A 19,295-nucleotide genomic window follows, 5' to 3' on the forward strand; every position below is an offset into this window, starting at 1 on the left:
AAGCATTTTTGAATAAAGTTGATGTCTCCAACAAAAGCAATGCCATTCTTTGTCCCCCTCCTCAAATATAAATTTTCTTCCACAGACTGGAAATAGATGTGATTCATTTTGGAGGTATACAGCTCAACGATAAGTGTTTATCATTCCTGTATTCAAATTCTTCACTTTACAAAAGAGAAATACTAAGAGAATTTCAATGACAAAAAGCCAAACTCATAAGAACAAGGTAAATGTTTTGGAACTTGCTTATGTCAATGGGATCCAGTTTTGTACTTACACAACTAGAAGCAAAATGTGGCCCATTAGGTCTAAGTTAAATAGTTAATTTGATAACCATTTAATTACAAACTTCATTACACTGTACTTCTTTGACTATTCAATTGTCTCTTGTTCCTATGACCTAAATGTGCTTTTTGTGTGTGTGTCCTGACTCTTTTCTGTTCAGTGTTTTAAGAATTAACAATTATTCTAAAGCATAACTGTGCTTAGCATTTCTGGAGTATTGTCATACTGCTAGGTACTTTGCTAGGTGACTGAATAATGAACAAGTAATATGTCTGCCCAGTTCAGAGTGCTGCTTTCCTGCCCACTTCTCTCACAGAAACACCTCATTCATCTACTCCTCCATCCTCTTGTCACTCCTTAGCTTGAGGTTCTACATTTTCCAAAGTTAAGTGGATGCTGCAGAAAGGAGGCACAAGTTCCCTACAATGAAATAATCAATAGAAATGTGAAGACTGAAAGCTGACAGCTATGGAATTGTGTCTGCCATTCATTCTCTCTTCTTCCCCTGTTTTTCTTGTTTAATGCCAATAGTGCTAATAGTGTTCTCAGTTCTGCATAAGACAACAAAAGATTTCAGCCTCCTTCTCTGTTTTGGAGACGCTGCATTTCAGTATGCCAGTCTTTAACCCCACAAAAGGCTATTCAGGTTCCCTGGAGACACTGAGCAATATAAAGAACCTGCCCTCTCAAAATGAAGGAGCTCTTGTTTACCCTTGTCCTTCAGGATGTAGTGCTTTAATGGACTCTGCCCCCTGAGAGGGAACCATATGCATTAAGCAGAGTCTTAGGTTTCTGGAAGAAACAATATGCTGGTCAGACATTTTAGCTCCAGCTAAACAGAGGTCTAAACAACCGACAGAATCAAGATTTTGCCTTTATATTTTCAAACAATTACAATTAGCTATTCCTGCCTTTTCAGAGATATTGTCTAAAATGTGTTTACCATGGGCCATAAACTCATTATGATATTGTACCACTTTTTATATTACTTCAAGAATTAACTTATTATGTGATAAAGTACCACAATATCTGTTTTCCTAAAAGAGAATACTCTTGAGAAATGAGCTTTATGGAAAAAAAAAGTAATAAAATGTTCAGAAATTAAATACTGTGGTACACATGAGTAAATTGAATATCTTTAACCACCTTAAATGACCATTAAAATAGTGCATGGCAAATAAAAAGTGTAAAACTTGGGGCTCTAGAACTATAGAAGTGGAAGATGCATTTATGTCACTTTTAATTGATGATGGGACTGACATAACATCTGGTGTTTCAAGTAGTGTCTAGAATGTCTAGAAATTACAGGGTGCATCTTCTGGGATTAACTAGTTGAAATTCAGCTCATTTTATTAAAGATGGTAGTAAAGTGTGCAGTATAGAAAAGGAGGCCAGGGAAGAATAGAAAAGGAGAAGGAAAATTGGAAAGAAAATGGGAAGAAGTGAAGGTCTGTGAAGGTTAGGGAAGGTTAGGGAAGGTTGGAAGGGAAGGGAAGGTGTGGGAAGGTGCGGGAAGGTGTGGGAAGGGAAGGTGCGGGAAGGTGCAGGAAGGTGCGGGAAGGGAAGGTGCAGGAAGGTGCGGGAAGGGAAGGTGCGGGAAGTTGCAGGAAGGTGCGGGAAGGGAAGGTTCGGGAAGGGAAGGTGCGGGAAGGGAAGGTGCGGGAAGGGAAGGTGCGGGAAGGGAAGGTGCGGGAAGGTGCGGGAAGGTGCGGGAAGGTGCGGGAAGGGAAGGTGCGGGAAGGGAAGGTGCGGGAAGGGAAGGTGCGGGAAGGTGCGGGAAGGGAAGGTGCGGGAAGGTGCGGGAAGGGAAGGTGCGGGAAGGGAAGGTGCGGGAAGGGAAGGTGCGGGAAGGGAAGGGAAGGTGCGGGAAGGTGCGGGAAGGTGCGGGAAGGGAAGGGAAGGGAAGGTGCGGGAAGGGAAGGTGCGGGAAGGGAAGGTGCGGGAAGGTGCGGGAAGGGAAGGGAAGGGAAGGTGCGGGAAGGGAAGGTGCGGGAAGGGAAGGTGCGGGAAGGGAAGGGAAGGGAAGGGAAGGGAAGGGAAGGGAAGGGAAGGGAAGGGAAGAGAAGGGAAGGGAAGGGAAGGGAAGGGAAGGGAAGGGAAGGGAAGGGAAGGGAAGGGAAGGGAAGGGAAGGGAAGGGAAGGGAAGGGAAGGGAGGTCTAAATAACTAAATTCATGGTTTTTATGTAAGACATTGAAGTGGTGTGATATGGGGGGAAAAAGGCAAAGTATTTCTTTAACTTGGGAAGAATACTTGGTCTATATTATCGTAATTCATGTTTTGTTTTCAGTAATTGCACTGAGAAATCAGGATTCTCTTCCACCTTTTTCGGGTGTTTTATCACAGAATTTCATGCATGTTTGAAATGAAATGGGAAGTCATATGAATGATTCAGTAAGCTCAAGAATTACTTGTCAAAGGACAAAAAATAAAAAAAATGAGAAGGGGAAAGTCAGTTTAATAACCAACTTTAACCAATCTAATAACCAATCTAAAATAACACACAGAATAATACACTCAAAATAGAGTGATTTTTTTTTGTTGTGCCCTATTACCCCATTGGTTAGCAATGAGTCAGGAGACCATCATGCAGAAGGCTTTACTAATCTAGCTAACAAAAAAAAGGCCATATACTTACATCAACGTTTTTTCTTCAACCAAATTATCCTAATTTCAAATCAGAGGCACATCTCCCTTTGTTTATTTCTATTCTCATCTAGTCTTTCTTACAATAGCTATCCAAAGACAATATATCCTTGTAGCCACTGAGTGGGAACTCCTACTTGCACTGAAGTTTTCATTCACAGATAGTCCTTTCAGATATACTTCAGAATGTTAACAGACTAAAACCACTTTTCATTCTGTATCCTTTTTTAAGGATTTATCTTCAGGAATGCACTTTCAGTAGGTAACTGATGTAATTTAATTTTTTTCTACAATAACAGAACTAATATTTTTCTCCACTTGAGAAGCTGAAGAGATTTGAATTAATTGTTTTGATTGTTGTGTAGACCATTAGAAAAATTCTTCATTCATTAACAATTATTAAATGCATGTAGAACACAAGGAAGCAGCAGTACTACCAACCTCAGAAATAGCAGCGTCAGAATGTAAGCATAAAAAGAATGCCAAGGCATTTCTGTCAGCTATTTCTTACAAATTCAAGCAATTCCTGCTCATTTACTCATTTGTGGATGCTGCCTCTTTGTGGCAGAATGCCATGCAAAATGTACCTTTCCAATTAAGGACCTAAGCCTCTGTTCACATTTATGAGTTTAGAATGGCACAAAAAAGATATATATATACATGAACAAACATAAGGTTTGCAGGAACTTCTTATTCAATCTTAACTGAGTTAGCCTTTCTCTGACAAAGTCAGCAACGATGAAGATTTTCTTACTTATACCCATATAACAACAGCATGCCTCTACTGAGTTTAACTGGAAGGAGAACCAGAGCACTGGTTTCAGCAACAGTTATAAAGGCAGTAATTCAAAATTAGGGCTCCAAAACTGCCCCTCAGGCAGCAACATGCACACCTCTCACTAGTGTCAATGGGAAGTCCCCAAGAGATGGCAAGCAGTGAACAGAATAGTCATGTGTTGTGTCTCTTGTGACAAAAGAACACTCCTCACCTCTGCATTTCGAACTGAAATAACACTCTGCTTACTAAACTGTCCCAGCTAAATACAGTCATGCTTGTTTGTTGGTTTTTTTTCTTTTGCTCAGTGTGGGTGGCATAGAGGGAAGAACACATGCCAAGAAAACATTTATCTTGAATTCCAACAGACCAGTTATATAGCTTTGTTTTTGTAGAAAGTGACAGATTGTACATGGGTAGGAAAAGCAGAATAGAACAGAGCCCTTTTGCAATAAAAGATGTACTAGTGAGCAACTCTGCAATCTCAAATAACTAAATGAAGAAAGAAAAAACCACATGTGAAATATCACTTACCCAGCTCCATATATTAAAGAACACTTCAGTAAGGAGACAATATTTAAATATAAAACTGTCCTATTCAATATGTTGTTGAAACACGTATCCCTGTGTTTCTTTCTGACCCATATTATGTATGCTGGTAATTATCACATGTCATATTTTGAAAACAGAAAACACATTAGGTTTTGCCTAGAAACATTAAATCTTTTTGATGAGCCATAACGGCTAGTAAAGAGAATCCAATATACAAACAGATTACTTTGGCAAGAAATTTTAAAGTTCAGATACTCATTACTTCAGGATCTTACATTTGAAATATTTACCAAGTGTTTATTCAGAAACTATTAAAAAATCACATGTGCTGGGATACATATGAGACATCAGTTGTCCCATCTTACAGTGATGCTGTATTTATGAATATCCTTGCCATTGCCTGTTGCCCAAAAGGGGTAAAGACATTTTAAATAGATGTGTACAGTCCATCATTTGGTCTTTCAGGATGCCAGTAAACATGTGGATCTGTACAAGTGCAATTATACTTGACTAAACAATCAGAAACTGGCTACAACAGTTGCAAAATCATTATATTTTGGTTAACTAATACGAAAGAAAAAAAGTGGAAAAAAAATGAAACTTACAAATCAAAAATGAAACACTTTTTTTCCTGATAAAATGAATGCCTTCTACATGTCCCTCACTAGTTCGCCCAACCAGACTCCTGCACAGGAGGTTGCTAAAAGGTACATTTTTAAATAAACATGAATTTTTTTTATTATGATCAGATTTCATGGTTTAGATTGTCTGCTAAGATTTGGTCATAATTGCCATTATCCGTAATGATTTGAAAAGGTCCGTCTGAAACTACATCAGATTTGGAAAAAAAAGCTGTCAATGTAGTGCAATATTTTAAAGCAATCCACAGCCTTTGGACATCATTCTAAATTACAAATAAAAAATACTTAAACATTCCAATAGTTTTACTTGAAAGAATAGTTCTGCATCCTCTATTCTAACATTTTGGGCTTTTAACTAACTGCGTGAGTTTACAGAACTACACGCATTGGTAAAGTAATTCATATGCTTAAGTGCCTGCAGGATGAAGGCCTAAGCTGGGACTTCTTTCACAAGTAGAGATACTGAAGTGAGTTAAGAATTTGCAGGTTTAGGCTCTAAAATAGTGAAGGAAAGAGAAACCCTAATGTGCATATAAAAATAGGTGCTACAATAAAATATTTTTTTTATATTTCATCAATAAGTTATTTTCACTAACCAGGTATGGATCATATATCTCTGCACTCTTTAATGATTTGTCCACATCTACAGTGATCCTTTTAAAGATCATAATATATTTTTTGAATTCAAAAGTCCAGAAAGTATACAAACACATCCTTAAAAAAAGGAAACCTTGTATTAAAGTCGGGGTGTGCTAATCTCTCCATAAAAGCCATTTAGACTCATCCACGGCTAAAAGGGGAAAATGTGCGCTGTACTCTTCAACCAGAAAGAAACCTAAAATAAAGAATGTCTGTAAAAAATTGAAAATAAAAATAGTGACCGTGACTTTTGTACTTGTGACCTGAATATGACCTGACAAGAACCTACTGCCACCTCCCCCAAGCACATGTGGACACCCGCACAATGCCAGTATTGCATGCCCATTTTACACAATAGGTGGTTTCCGACTTCCAAATACAACAAATTAAAAAAAGAAAGAAAAAAGAAAAAGAAACTGAACAGCACACCCTTTCAGAATCATTCCCCGAAGCTGAAAAGTCCTGTGCCAAGGCACTTCACCCTACAATAAAATGAATTAAAGGGGGGGGAAAAGGAAGGGGAGCGAGGTGGGAGGTCAGCATTTACGTTTCTTTGTTTTGCGTGTGGTTGTTAAATACAAATAATCTAGAGAAGGAGCTGCTGAGACTGGCGAAGGGACGGGGGGAGGGGGGACTGTTTCTCAGAACTGGCTGAATGTGGTCTGTTTTTCCAGCACTTCGAGGTAGTCCGGCTCTGCATTTAGTTTTGCTTTTAGCTCCAGGTACTCGTTCCTGTTGGGCTCTACATAGACAGTACTCGGGGGGCTGTAGAGCACCGTCTCCCGGAGCCTGCTGTCCCCCGACCCCGGGTGCAAGTACTGGTGGGCACGCCTAAGGTCATAGTTGGGGGAGTAGGTGTAGGCGGAGGGGAGCTTGGGGTAGTCGGGGATGGTTGAGCCGGGTGTCCCCAGCGTGGAGGAGGAGTGTTTGTCGGGCTCCAAAATGCCCCTATAAAAGCGGTCGGCGTCTTGCACCGGGGAGAGCAGCTCCTCCCGCGGCTCGATGGTGCTCACGCTGTACGCGGGGCTGCGCCCGGGTGCGTCCTCCCCGCCGGGCGCTGGCGGCGGTGGGGGCTGCGGAGCCGGCGGCGCAGCCCCCCCGGGTGGCAGGGGGTGGCTGCTGTAGGTGACCTTGAGCTCGTGAAGGTCTTTGTAATCCTCGCCCGAGTTGCCCTCCCGGGAGCGGTAGATGGGGTTTTTGCACATGTGGCCCAGGGGGTGCGGGATGTATTCGTAGACGTGGCCGGCGGGGGTCTTCACCTTGGGCAGCGCCGAGCCCCCGCCGCCCCCGCCGCGGTGGGGCGGATGCTGCTGGAGGTGGGGGTGGTGGTGATGGTGGTGGCCGCCGCTGTAGACGCTGTACTGCATGTTGAAGGAGCTCACGTCGGAGTTGTTGGCGCTGGTGTGGTCGCCCTGGCCCTTTTTGCGCCGCTTCATCACCAGGACGAAGAGCCCCGCCGCCACGAAGACAGACATGATGAAAACCAGCAGCAGGCTGAGGATCAGCACCGACAGCGGAACCGAGGAGCTGCCGCCGCCGGCGCCGCCCGAGGGCGCGGAGCCGCCCGCCGCCGCCGTGCCATTCAGGCGCACGGTGGAGGAGGAGGGGGTGGTCCTGGCCGGCTGCTGGCCCGGGGACGGCGTGGGCGTGGAGACGACGATATCCGAGTAGTCGGGACACAGCAGCTCCGCCCGGACAGCCCGCATGTCGCTCTGGGCAAACTTCTTAGGGGATTCGCAGATAACCTGGTCCACCAGGACACCGGTGTTGAGCTGCTCCAGCCACAGCTTCATGCCAACCACATCGCAGGTGCAGTCCCAGGGGTTCTCGTGCAGGTCGATCTGCAGCAGGGATTTCAGCTGGTCGAGCACCCCGCTCACTGGCAGGTAGGAGAAGTGGTTGCTCCGCAGGCTAAGCCTGTAGAGAGACAGACCAGAAAATATGTTCCCTGGCAAAGACCTCAGCAGATTGTTGTTCAAAAACAAGAGCTGAAGGTTGGGGACAGATTCAAAGGTGCCTGCCTCTATCTCCCGGATGACGTTGTACTGCAGAAAGAGGTACTGCAGGCTTTGCAGCCCATAGAATAGCTCTGGGCTCAGCCGCTCAATCCGGTTCCCATTCAGGTACAGCCTTCGCAAATTAGTTAAATCCCCAAAAGCCCGGTCCTGAATGACCGAGATACGATTATTGCCCAGATGCAGCAAATCCAGCCCAGTGGCATCCACAAAATCTGCCCTGCGTACCAGCGCAATGTAGTTTTCCGTCAGATACATCTTCTTAGGATTATAGGGTTTGGGCTGCAGTTCAGAAATGCTCTCAATCTTCCTTTCCTGACAATTGACATTGAGGCCCAGGTCAGAAATCTGCAAGTTGCAAGTGCAGGCAGTGGGGCACTCCAAAGGCACCGGGGATTTGGTCTGGTAGGCAATGCTGGGGCCATAGTTGCTGTATCCCAGATCTTTTGAGGGCAGGCGGGAGGTGGGGCGCACCCTTGGCTTGTTGGGTTGGCGAGTCCCTTTAGGGGGCTTCAAGGGAGATTTGTAAACAGCTGAAGAAGAAGTAGCCACAGAATTGACTGAGGCTGGGGTTGTGTGGAAATACCCTGTGGTGCTCAGTGGTGTCTGAGGTCTCATTTCATAATCAGAGATAAGCCTCCTGGGGCAAAGCTCCTGCTTGGAGACTTCGTCCAAGTCTCGACCATGTAAGCGGAAAGGGGTCTCACAAACTACATCTCCCACTAGGGCGGAGTACGAGATACTGTCCAGCCAATCCTTTAGAGCAATCAACTCACAAGAGCAATTCCAGGGGTTTTCCTCCAGCTGCAGCTCCACCACTTTATCCATGTGCTGCAAGAGGCCCGCGTAGGGCAACAGCTTTAATCGGTTACCCCTCAGGTCCAGATGAGTTAAGGGCACAAAACGGAAAAGGTTGTTGGGCAAACTGGAGAGGAGGTTATCATTGAGAATCAGCACCTGCAGCAAATGCAGTTTGCTGAAGGCATTAGGTTCAATGATGCTAATATAATTATAATCGACCTGTAGGTATTCCAAACTCTCTAGCCCAAGGAAAGTGTCATCCCGTAAAAGTTCCAACTTGTTATTGTTCAAGTGCAGCCTCCTTAAACCTTTCAGACCATGAAAGGCCCCAGTTTCGATGTCTTGTATGTCATTGCTCCCCAGATGCAAAATAGAAGCCCCTGTGTAATTGACAAACTGGTTTGGGTACAGCCTATTCAAAAGGTTCCCAGACAACAAGAGGTGGTAGACAGGGAACCTTGGTGGACTGATCTCAAAAAGGCTGATTATTCCTCTGTTTTCACAGCTCACTGTTAAGATGCTGTCCTTCTCCTCACAAGGACACGCATTATCACAGATTTCCCCATAATACTCGATGCTTTCTGCCCACGAAAGGACTAGTGATGTTAAAGCAAACACGATCGTCTGCAGCATCCAGATATGCATTTTCTTGTTGAGGTCCTGGTCCAAAGTTACTGTAGAGCAGCAAGCATACATTTTATTTCCTGTAAGGATAAGGAGAAAAAAAAAGAAAGTAGCATAATAGCACAGCCCTGTAAAATTTAAAATGGAAATAAAGTTTATATATGTCTTCAGTAGGGTAAGAATGGATTGTTAATCAACAAAAAAACCAAACCTCCTGTCACTTCTAATTCCCACACTTTCGAAAACTGGATGACATGAATTGATTAAAAGGTTGATAGGCAACTCCAAGTGAGTCAAATGCCTGCAGTGTTTAAAACAGTGAGGTCACAGTAGGAATTGTTCTGGTTCTGTTTGTATGGGGTGCATTTCAATGCTTCCTTGCATTTCTTTTTCACGACCAGCCCCATAAATATACATAAAATGGCTGTCAGCTCAGTTTCACGTTTCTAATTTAAGATAAAAGAAACACCATTTTATGAGGTTTCCCACCTCCCCTATTACCCAGCTCCCCCTTCCCTTCAGAACCTCCTCAGTGAACAGCGAACCAAGGTCTTCCCCTCCTTCTACCTTGATTTTTAACTGGAGGTGGAAATACCATGGTAGTCATCCTAAAGAAAAATGCTCCATGCTGAAAACAGCAGCTTAATTCAACAGAGAGAATACTGACACATTCTCGACATCACACATTTCTTAAAACTCTTTTATGTGTTTTTTTTCTCCTAGCTATACAAAGTGCACACCCACCCACCCAGAGACACACACATACACACACACACACGCGCGCGCGCGCGCACCCCCAGATGACTTTTGAGGACGAAATTCTTCTGTAATGAGATTAAATATGTTAACCTCCTACTCCAGTGCACTCAAAAACTCTCTTCAGTTAGAGAAATCTTGTATCTTTACACAAGCAAATATTTTTAACTGATTTTTGATCCCCTCCCAAGTTATACACAGTGTAACAGATCATTTCAAGCAGAAGTCTTCAGTTGTCTTTCTTTCTCTCACACACACTCACACACACACACACACACACACACACACACATGCTCTTAAATGAAGTATTTTAACCACTCACCCACAATTTGTGAAAAAAGTAAAACATGCAGATCATCTTCGGAGTCTCATCCATATCTGACATAGCGCTTATTCCCAATGTTCTGCAAAACTAGCCTGGTAGAAGTGGAGAGATCTAAATAGGTCTCATGAAAATATCTCATTGCCAACACTCCAAGCATCAGAGTTACTGATTATAAGCAGCGATGGCTGTCAGTACTCTTTATCCTTTAGGGGAGAAGACACCCAGGCTGATTAAAAGCCAAGACGGGTGGAAGGGAAACCCTACCATTGACCTATGTCAGTAATTTAATGCCTGAATTTCACCTAGCTGCAAACAAATCCTTTGCTTTCATTTTTGCAGTCTTTCTGACTCCTTGTGGTTTTCTTCTACTAGTCTAAAAGCAATATGAATAGGAAAAATATATGCATTTTGTGTGTCGGCAGGGGAAGACCAATAAATCATCAGGCTTGAATGCTGGGATCTTGGAGGAGGCTTGCATTTTCTATCATCCATCTCAGAGCTCCAATCCTCATGGCACAACTCTGGTTTGGAGGAACGCATCCTAAAAAATGAGAAGTCTCAGTACTGCAAGACATCTCCTGTGGCATCAGGTTCAAGGCTGCAAATCTAGCACTTGCAGCAAAAGCAGTCATGCAGCAAGAAATCGGAAGTCTCGGTGAATCTCTCTCTAATTCTGACCAGACGTCAAATGGATCAGAATTACTCAAAGCAGAAAGGCTTCACTGCATAAAGGCAGCAGAAATCTTACTCAAATACATGTATCTAGCATGTTCTTTCTCAGTTCGATCAGATCCATGCATCCATTAACCAACAGTTCTTCGCAGGAAAGAAAAAAAAAGACAAGCCATGGAAACCCTGCCCGGTCAGTGGTAAACTGCCGGGCATTTTACAACTTTAATTCAATTATCGTTAGGGAAGGAGGAAAATACAATTTTCCCTCCCTCTTCCTTTCTCCCTTTCTCTCACAAAAAAAAAAAGGGGGGGGAGTGGGGGGGAAGGGGGAGGGGAGGTGAAGAAAAAAAAGTTGTAGCTGGCTACATGCAAGGTTGCAATCCCGCCCTGGAAACCCCTCTATGATGACTGTGTGCTGCTGTTCGCCAGCTCCCTACAGAGGTTCAGATTGAGAGGGGGGGCCGTGGGGGTGGGAGCGACGGGGGGGAGGGGAAAAGAGGAAAGGGGTTGCATCGGGATTTTTCTTGCGTGTGTGGTTTTTTTTTCCCCGAAGAGTTCAGCCCTTAGATTACCGCACTGCATATCCGGCTGGAGGCAGCTTTCAGTACCGCCGACAGCAGCAGCGAGCCAACAGCCCCAGTCGGACACTGCCACCCAACCGAGCAGCACCCCGAGTCGGGAGGAATGGATTTCGAGAGGGGCGGGGGAAGGGTTGGGGGTGGAAAGCAACAGCGAGCAAAGACCCGGCGGGAAAGGGGCGGGGGGGGAGGGCGAGGAAGGGAGGAAGAGGGAAAGAGAGCGAAGCAAAAGTCAACCCCGGTACTTACTTCGCCCGAAACCTCCAGGGCCCAAGCATGGTGGCAGCCCATGCAGATGCCTCCCCGCGGGGCGGCGGCGGCGGTGGGGCCGTGGCGCTCGGCGCGGAGCGGCACCCCCCGCGCGCAGGCGGCGCCGAGGCACAGCGCTCGCACCGGGGCGCGCGCACCGGGGCGCGCGCACCCGCACCACACACACACACACACACACACTCACACACACACACACACACACTCACACACACGCTTGCGTGTGCCCGGGCAGCCGCGGGGGCGCGCCCGCCACGCACGCGCGCTCCGGCGCGCGCCCGCACGGCGGGGGCGCGGGGGGGCGGTGGAGCGAGGAGCGGGTACCGCCGTCGCCGCTGAGCGCGCGGGGGAGGCGGTGCGAGGGCAGCGAGGGCGGGGCGGTGGTGCCGAGTGGGCCGGCGAGGGCCGGGGAGTGCGGGGAGCCGGGAGGGAAAGGGTGGCGGGGACGGGGCAGCGGTCCGGGGCGGGGGTCCTCGGGCGGCGGCAGCAGCGGCGGCAGCAGCAGCGGACGCTGTGAGACGCCGCGCCCCCCACCGCACGGGCACGCGGGGCGCGGGCACCAGCAGCACACACGTGCCGACACGAGCGCGGCGCGCCCACCCCGCCACACCCCCGCCCGGCGTCCCCGCGGCTGCGCCCGCACTTTGCCCAGCTCGGGGCCGAGTTTCCCTACGCTCCGCCACTGCCCCTGCGGCGGGGGCTCCGCAGCCGCCCCCTCCTCTCCCCGCAGCGCTCGCTGTCATGACTGGGCGCGGAGCGCAGCCAAGTCGAGGGGCAGCGGGAGCGGCGGGCCCGGCCGGCACCGCTGCCGCCGCTCGCTGTGCCAGAGCCCCCGCTGCATTCGCGGTGACCGTGGGGAATTGGGTGGTCGCGTTGAAACGAAGCGACGGGTTTCGCCACACGCATCCTCCGAAACCGAGGACGCGGGCGTGTGTTGGGACCGTTCAGTTTGTGTTTTCTGCCCACCCGGATGCAACCGTGGCAAACTGAGCGACTGTGCAGCCTCCCCCGTCCCGGCCGGCCCGCTCCCTCCCTTTGGCAGCGCCGTGGCCCGCGGACAGCCGGCCCGGCCCGGCCCAGCGCGCTGCGGCGCCTCCCGCCGCCGCCAGGTGGCAGCGCAGGGCGGCGAATGGGCCGCGCTGGACCGGGCACGGGTGGGCCAGGAGGCGACGCCGGGAACACCGCGGTCCCCTTGTTGGTGGGAGCGCCGGCGTTATTCGGTGTGCCGCGGACCTCAGAGCGGGTTTCGGTGTGAGGTTGGCTGTAACAGTGGTGGTGGTGGTTTTTTCGGTGTTAAATTTCGGATTTTCCGCGAAATTGCATGTTTGCCTGATTAAAAAAAAAAGTCATTTAATTGCATACGTGACAGAATGTGCACATTAGTGTATTCCTTACTGTTGTGGGCTGTATAGGATGTAGTGTGTAAGTCGAATAGGTGTTACGTGTACAGTAGCATGCGGAGTACATCCCATGTGCACAACGCAGGGATTGGAATTCAGCTTTATCTCAAAGATAATGCTAGATGTGGTTGTGCCTTTATGGGTTTTCCTGTGCGAGTCTAAACACTGAGCAATGTTCTGCATTTGGTGTGTGATTTCTGCACATCTGTTATCTTCAGCAGACTCTGTTAACTCATGTCTTAACATCTCAACGTGCTAAACCCAGAACTGATTGTAAAGAATCATCTTTTTCTTAATGCTTGACCTTCCCCAAAAGGCATGTTTTTCTTATTTGCAAACATAAAAGGAGTGTGACTCAAATCCTCATTCCATAGGCCTGAAATAAGCAAGATCTGGTATTTGCACAGAAGAGAAATATTTTTTATGGACCAGGTTATTTTCCTGACCACGTAGAAGCTCTTGGAAATCTTCTCAGTGGGATAAGGTACTTAAATTCTTAAAAGATCACTGACATTCCTGTTTTGATGGAAAACCAATTAATTTAGTGGAAGGTTTTGAATGACTTTAGATTGAGTTCCAGGTTGGTACTTTTAGGCAGGAAAAAAACCCACATTAGGCATTTTTCCTTTACCCCTTTCATACACTCTCTTAAGCTTTTCTAATGTTCAACATGAAATTTATTATAGTGGAACAAAAAGAATTCACAGATAGTAGACAGAGATGCCTTACTGGAGTTTCTTATGGCCTCACTATTTTTGGAAAACATCTTTGTTTTGAATTAATAATTCTGCATTTTGAATATATGGATTTTATGCATATATGCTTGCACTTTTTAGGCCTGTGGTTTTTATAGTATCTGTCTATGTTTCTATGCTATTTTTTTCTCTGATGCACAAAATTAGAAACATGTAAATGCTTTTTTACTCATAAGAGAGAATTATATTTTTAATAATCTTGTCATCTAGGCTGAGCTTAACTCTTTCCATGACTCTGTTCTGGAAGAAGTTGGCACTTCATAAACCTGAAATCATGTTAAAAGCTATCATGGAAAAGTCAATAATGTAGACGTATTTCAGTTTCATTGTTCTGATCCTGTACTAATGAGATATTAAAATGCATGATAAATAGAAAATCCGATTAAATAAAATCTTATCTCCAAGTTGTTATACTGCTATTTTGCTTTCTTTGCATGCAGGTGATTTAAATAGTTATCAGTGTAGAACTATCATACTGTTGTTCCATTATTTCTTATTCTGATTAACATTATATTTTTAGTAATAGACCTTAAAGTTTTGTAGAGTTTTTCAGAATATTTATTTCAATTTGTATGACTAGCGTGAGAGAACACAGCTCTATATTGCTTTCTGGAATCAGAGTTAAACTCCATTTGAATGTAGTCCACATAGTCCAAAAGTATTTGTTACAGTGAAAAATTATATCTGAACATTTGAACTAGAACTGACATTATAAACTGAAGTATACAAACATCAAACAGTAAATGCTGCTAAATTTGTGAGAAATAAAGATGTTTTTATTGTTATAGTGCTGCCTCTTGCTAATTTATCTCCATCTACCTTTCATTAGACATGATGTCTGCACAACAGCCACTGAACAAGTAAGAGGCAAAGATAACAGACTAAATTTTAGTAAATTATATGACTTTCAGGAAAAAAAAACTATGATGAAAAATGATCTTAAATGTGATGCTTTTGAGCTTTTCTGTTTCATGCAAAGTTGCAAGACAGAAGAATGTGAAAGATCTGTAACTGCAGTCCAGTGTTTCACAAAGACACACAGAAACAAATTTAGTGAGGAATACTGGAAGTAGAACTCAGATAAAACACATATTACTTTATGTAAAAAATTACACCAATAGTATTGAATGTTTATTCTGAGGGAGAAGGGAAGAAATAAAATAGTCCTCCTAAACAGGGATGAAAAGGAATTCCTAGAAGGTAGAAACCTTAAGCAAGTTATTAAGAATATGCACAAAACCTAGAAAGAACGGCAAAGAGATACTGATTAGCAAGAACAAATCTGTGTCAATAATTTGAGGGTGTAAAACCAAGCTGAGCATAGTCAGAAACCTTGTTAAATTAAAACTTGCACAGAAGCCTGAAACAGTAAAAGCTTCTTGTCATCTAAGTAAAACGAGAACTTAAGAAGTGATATGAATGTTAAAGGATGGGGTAGACATTAAGAATAAAGTAGGCCAGGACTAAATAAGTACTGGAAAAGTTGCCTCTGGTTCTAGTAAGAATACATGTAAATTTTGATATATATAATGAAAGTAGGAATTGGGTAAGAAAAATCACATCTCTGGTACTGCATGGGACAAGCATTTGGCCCAGCAGTTTTCTGTCCTAAATTACTGAAAGGATCAACTCATGAAATCCAAGTCCAAAAGTAAGCAAGTTCAAAATTTCCAAGAATCTTAGAAAAAGAGACATATAATCTTGAGAAGGGAGTAGTCTTGAATGGATGGAAGTCATTAGTGGATTTTGTTGGTAGTCAGTTTTAGCCCAGTCCTTTATAATACACTTAGCACTGGTTTCAGGGTATAAGGTATGTGTATTTGCACAGAATTCGTAGACCATACAAAATTAAAGGTCTTTCTGAGAAACAGATGTGTTAAGATATATTTGTGCAAATATATATACAGTATATAAATTTTTGTGAATGTAGGCTTACTGTCTATATTTTAACATGTCAATGTTTACAAATTTAATTCATGTGTATTTATATATTTTCTTTTGTCCTAGTCTGACAGAAATGGTGCAAAAGTGAATAATGTAATCTACAAACTGGTGAATGAAAACTTTTGCTATAAACTGGGAAGATCTAAATTTATACAAAAATATAAAAGTTTGAAAGTAGTAGTCAATCACGAAGTGGCTATAGGTTGCCATTATAAATGAAGCACTTACATAAAGGGAAAAGAGAAATGTGACTCTATAATGTGTTAGGCAAGATGTCCTAATAGGTAGGAAGACATTATTAGTATTGTGAAGGATGTGCTTTTTCAGGATTTCTTGTTGTGTTATGTGTGGTTCTAGTCATACATTCAAAGGAGATACTAAAATGAAATTTAAAGATCAGAAACTATGGTAATTAGGGCATGGAAAATGTGTCCACAGAAGAGAGATTTTAAAAAAAAAAGGCATACATAGGCAAATAGATATTGAAAGGACATGTGAGTCCTTACAAAAGCATTTTTAGTTCAATGCTAAAAGAGACAGAAAGTATTTCAACTGAAGAGTGATGTTGGCATGCCATCAAGTACTTATATATTGATTATAAAGCCTAGGAATGTGAAGACATTTACTGACTGACTGAGACTGGAAAGGTCTTCCAAATAGGTAATCAGGCTAATAAAGTTGGGGTTTTTTTGGTTTGTTTTTTTTTTTCATAGAACTTGAAAAGCTTACAGAAAAAAAAAGTATAATTGAATGGGACAGTTCCTGTTAGAAAAGAGACATTTGTGGCAAGTTGTGAAAGAAAGGGTTTTTTGAAGGAGTTGGAAGATGTTTTTTCTACGTTTATACTGTATCTCTGCTGTGCCTCAGGGCTTACTGCAGGCTCTGAGGTCAGGTAGGATATTTTCTCCCAGTATTGTATAATTTAGATTCTGAGTTATGTTAATTCCTTTCTTTCTTTTGTTCTCCTTTGTATAGTGGGACATGTTTTAACTCCTAGAACATTCTGCAGAAAATTTCTAATGTATTTCCTCCTGTTATGGGGTTCTCCAGAGACCACTGGCAGTACCCTTTTCCCCCTTCTTCCTCCCTTTTTTCTTCTTCCCCAAGGAAGATTACAGATTTGACTTCTGGTCTTTACTGCAGAATTAAAGGTTTTGAGTCAGTGGGTAGTACCATCTAGAGTAAAAGTTCTGTAGATCTCTCTTTTGTTCTTTTTATTTTTTTTCCAACTAAATATCTAGTATATTGTAACTCTCAGCTGTAAGGATGTAGAAATTTAGATAGTCCATTCCAGCAATATGTTCATATTACTACTTTTTTTGAAAATCATATTCAACTCTGTTCCATTATCTCAAAAATACTAGCTAAACTTTCAGCATTTTCAATAGGACGTGGCATGGATTATGTAACACATTGGAAAAATCTCTCTGAAATTTCCTAAACTGTTCGGTCATTATACATTAGTTCTGATTTTTAATTTCTCTTATCTCCTTGCTATACTTAGGATTACAAAAAAATTAAAATTATCTCATGTCAAATATGTCTAATACTAGGTATCTAAATCTATCCATAATAACTGAAATAAAAGGATTCTGATTTCATTTGCTTGTGAACATTTCCTCTGAGGTAGCTTCCTAGATTTTCTGGTCGAAGTTGTAGGAAAGGAATTATACAGAAGATTATTCATATTCTTACATACAGGGGTAACCTTAAGGTTTAAATCTGTTAGGTTATTCTTCGGGGTTTTTTGCTTTAATTTTTACACAGTAAGGAAAAGAGATTTAACAGGAGAAAATCAGAGAATCCGCAGGTGTTTTCTGCCTTAATGGTTAAAACATTCAGTAGAAGGAGCCGGTTTAAAGTTTTACACTACATTAGTTAATAGAAATTTGAATATGAGCAGTATACTATCCCTCATAGATTGATCTATCTCATTCCTCTTCACTTTGGGCAAGTTAAGCATCTCATGAGAATTTCTATAGAACTGTTCCTCAGAAGCAAAACAAGTTGGGGAAGTCAGAAACTGAAAATCAAGGAATATGTATAAATTAGACTCCCAAGTGACGCAGTAGTAACAGCACTAATGTAATTCCTAACGTCTATGAAAAAAAATTGCTGCAAGAAATAAGCAAGGAACGTTGATCCTTGAGGCACATGAATGTACCCAGCAGGAACTTTGGCAATCTTAATGGTTTCTGAATAATAGATCTAGACTTTCTAATAGTTAGAAACATATATATACATTTATATCTTTCTAAACTTAACCTGTCTGACTGTAAGTGGATACAGGTGCTTAGCTTTATGTTTTGATATTTAAATAATTTTCTTTGAGAATAATCACTTGTTTTAGTGTTTTGTTGGAGGGTTTTTTGAACCTACTTGCACACACAGTAATTTATAAAATAAAAAAGTCCTTGATTTGATTAAAAAATTAAAAAAAATAAACCAAACAAAGCCAGTCATGGATTTCTACATCACATACTTAAACACATATTTACAAATTATAATACATGTCAGTTTTACATATTTATATACATACATTCACTTGATAGCATAGAACAGGCAGATTCTTAAAGAGACTGGTCTTTATGTAAAATAAATATGAAACTTTATTTACACAGTGATGATCAAAAATCAATGTATTATTTTACTATTCTACCTAAATAACCACTATACCTGTGTTATACTGTATTAAAATGAAGTAAAGAATGTTTTGGTTTGCCTTTTTAAGTAAGTGGGCTCTGTCCATTAAAAGTGCAAAAGCCTAAGGATGAACTGAAGTTGCATGTTTTTGCTAACGGCCGTGACATGGATTTCATACCACTGGTGGGTCCTTCAGGTCTTCTGACTGGGCCGTTTTCTTCAGTTTCTGCCACTAGGTGTCCCTATATGCCCCCGTGTGCAGGAAAATTCCTAATGAAACTATGAACTGAGGGAGAAGAGGAGCAATTGACTGGGAGGAGAAAACATGATAGTAAATATCTTTCCTGTTTTGGAGTTTTGTTTGACAGCTAACTGCCACGTCACTGAAGAGGAAATATCAATAGATTAGTAACTGCAGCTTGATTTCAAAACTTTTTTTAAAAATGGATAATTATGTGTTCTTAGATGTTACATAATCTTTTTGCTATTATGTAGTTATACACATATTATATAAAATGGGAAAAATCTTCTAAAATGTGTCAGTTAAAGTGCTATATTTGTTAAATTTTTTATAATTTTAAAATCATTGATATAATTTGGTATAAAAATGGATATTCAGATAGTACACCCTTTTAATTAATTATATATGTCTTAGAGTGATGAATAAACATGTACTGTGAATATCTTCTCTACAGCATCTTGATAAATGGGGTATTTAATGAATTAAGAGCCTTTGATGGATTGTACAGCCTTCTAACCCTTACAATTAATGTTTAAATAGACCGCTAGCAATGGAAAATAATTTGATTTAGACTACAATTCTTTTAATAATCAAGTGGTTCTTAAATGTTATGAAACATTCTTCTAGTGGGACAGTTTTTTAATCAAAGTTAGTGGCCATTATGACATTAGAGCTTTTATAATTAATAATAATAAAAATGCAAAGAGATGTGAAGAGACGGTCTTTCAGTTATAATA

At 42.6% G+C, this 19,295-nt stretch overlaps 1 protein-coding gene across 3 annotated transcripts; it reads right to left on the reverse strand.

Moving 5' to 3' along the window:
* Positions 1–3,296: 3,296 nt before the first annotated feature.
* On the reverse strand, positions 3,297–11,669 carry SLITRK5 (SLIT and NTRK like family member 5). Of its 3 annotated transcripts, XM_071549512.1 has the most exons (3): positions 11,558–11,669; positions 10,056–10,150; positions 3,297–9,057 (listed from the first exon to the last, which is right to left on the reverse strand). In XM_071549512.1, the coding sequence occupies exon 3, from the start codon at positions 9,047–9,049 to the stop codon at positions 6,179–6,181; it is 2,871 nt and encodes a 956-aa protein (XP_071405613.1). In that variant the 5' UTR covers positions 9,050–9,057; positions 10,056–10,150; positions 11,558–11,669; the 3' UTR covers positions 3,297–6,178. The 3 variants fall into 3 exon arrangements, with proteins under 3 accessions (XP_071405613.1, XP_071405629.1, XP_071405620.1); XM_071549528.1 differs by lacking the exon at positions 10,056–10,150; XM_071549519.1 differs by lacking the exon at positions 11,558–11,669 and having other exon boundaries at positions 10,056–10,244.
* Between the last annotated feature and the right edge of the window lie 7,626 nt (positions 11,670–19,295).

The sequence above is a fragment of the Pithys albifrons genome, chromosome 1, assembly GCF_047495875.1.
Source record: "Pithys albifrons albifrons isolate INPA30051 chromosome 1, PitAlb_v1, whole genome shotgun sequence".
In the NCBI taxonomy this organism is placed as follows: domain Eukaryota; kingdom Metazoa; phylum Chordata; class Aves; order Passeriformes; family Thamnophilidae; genus Pithys; species Pithys albifrons.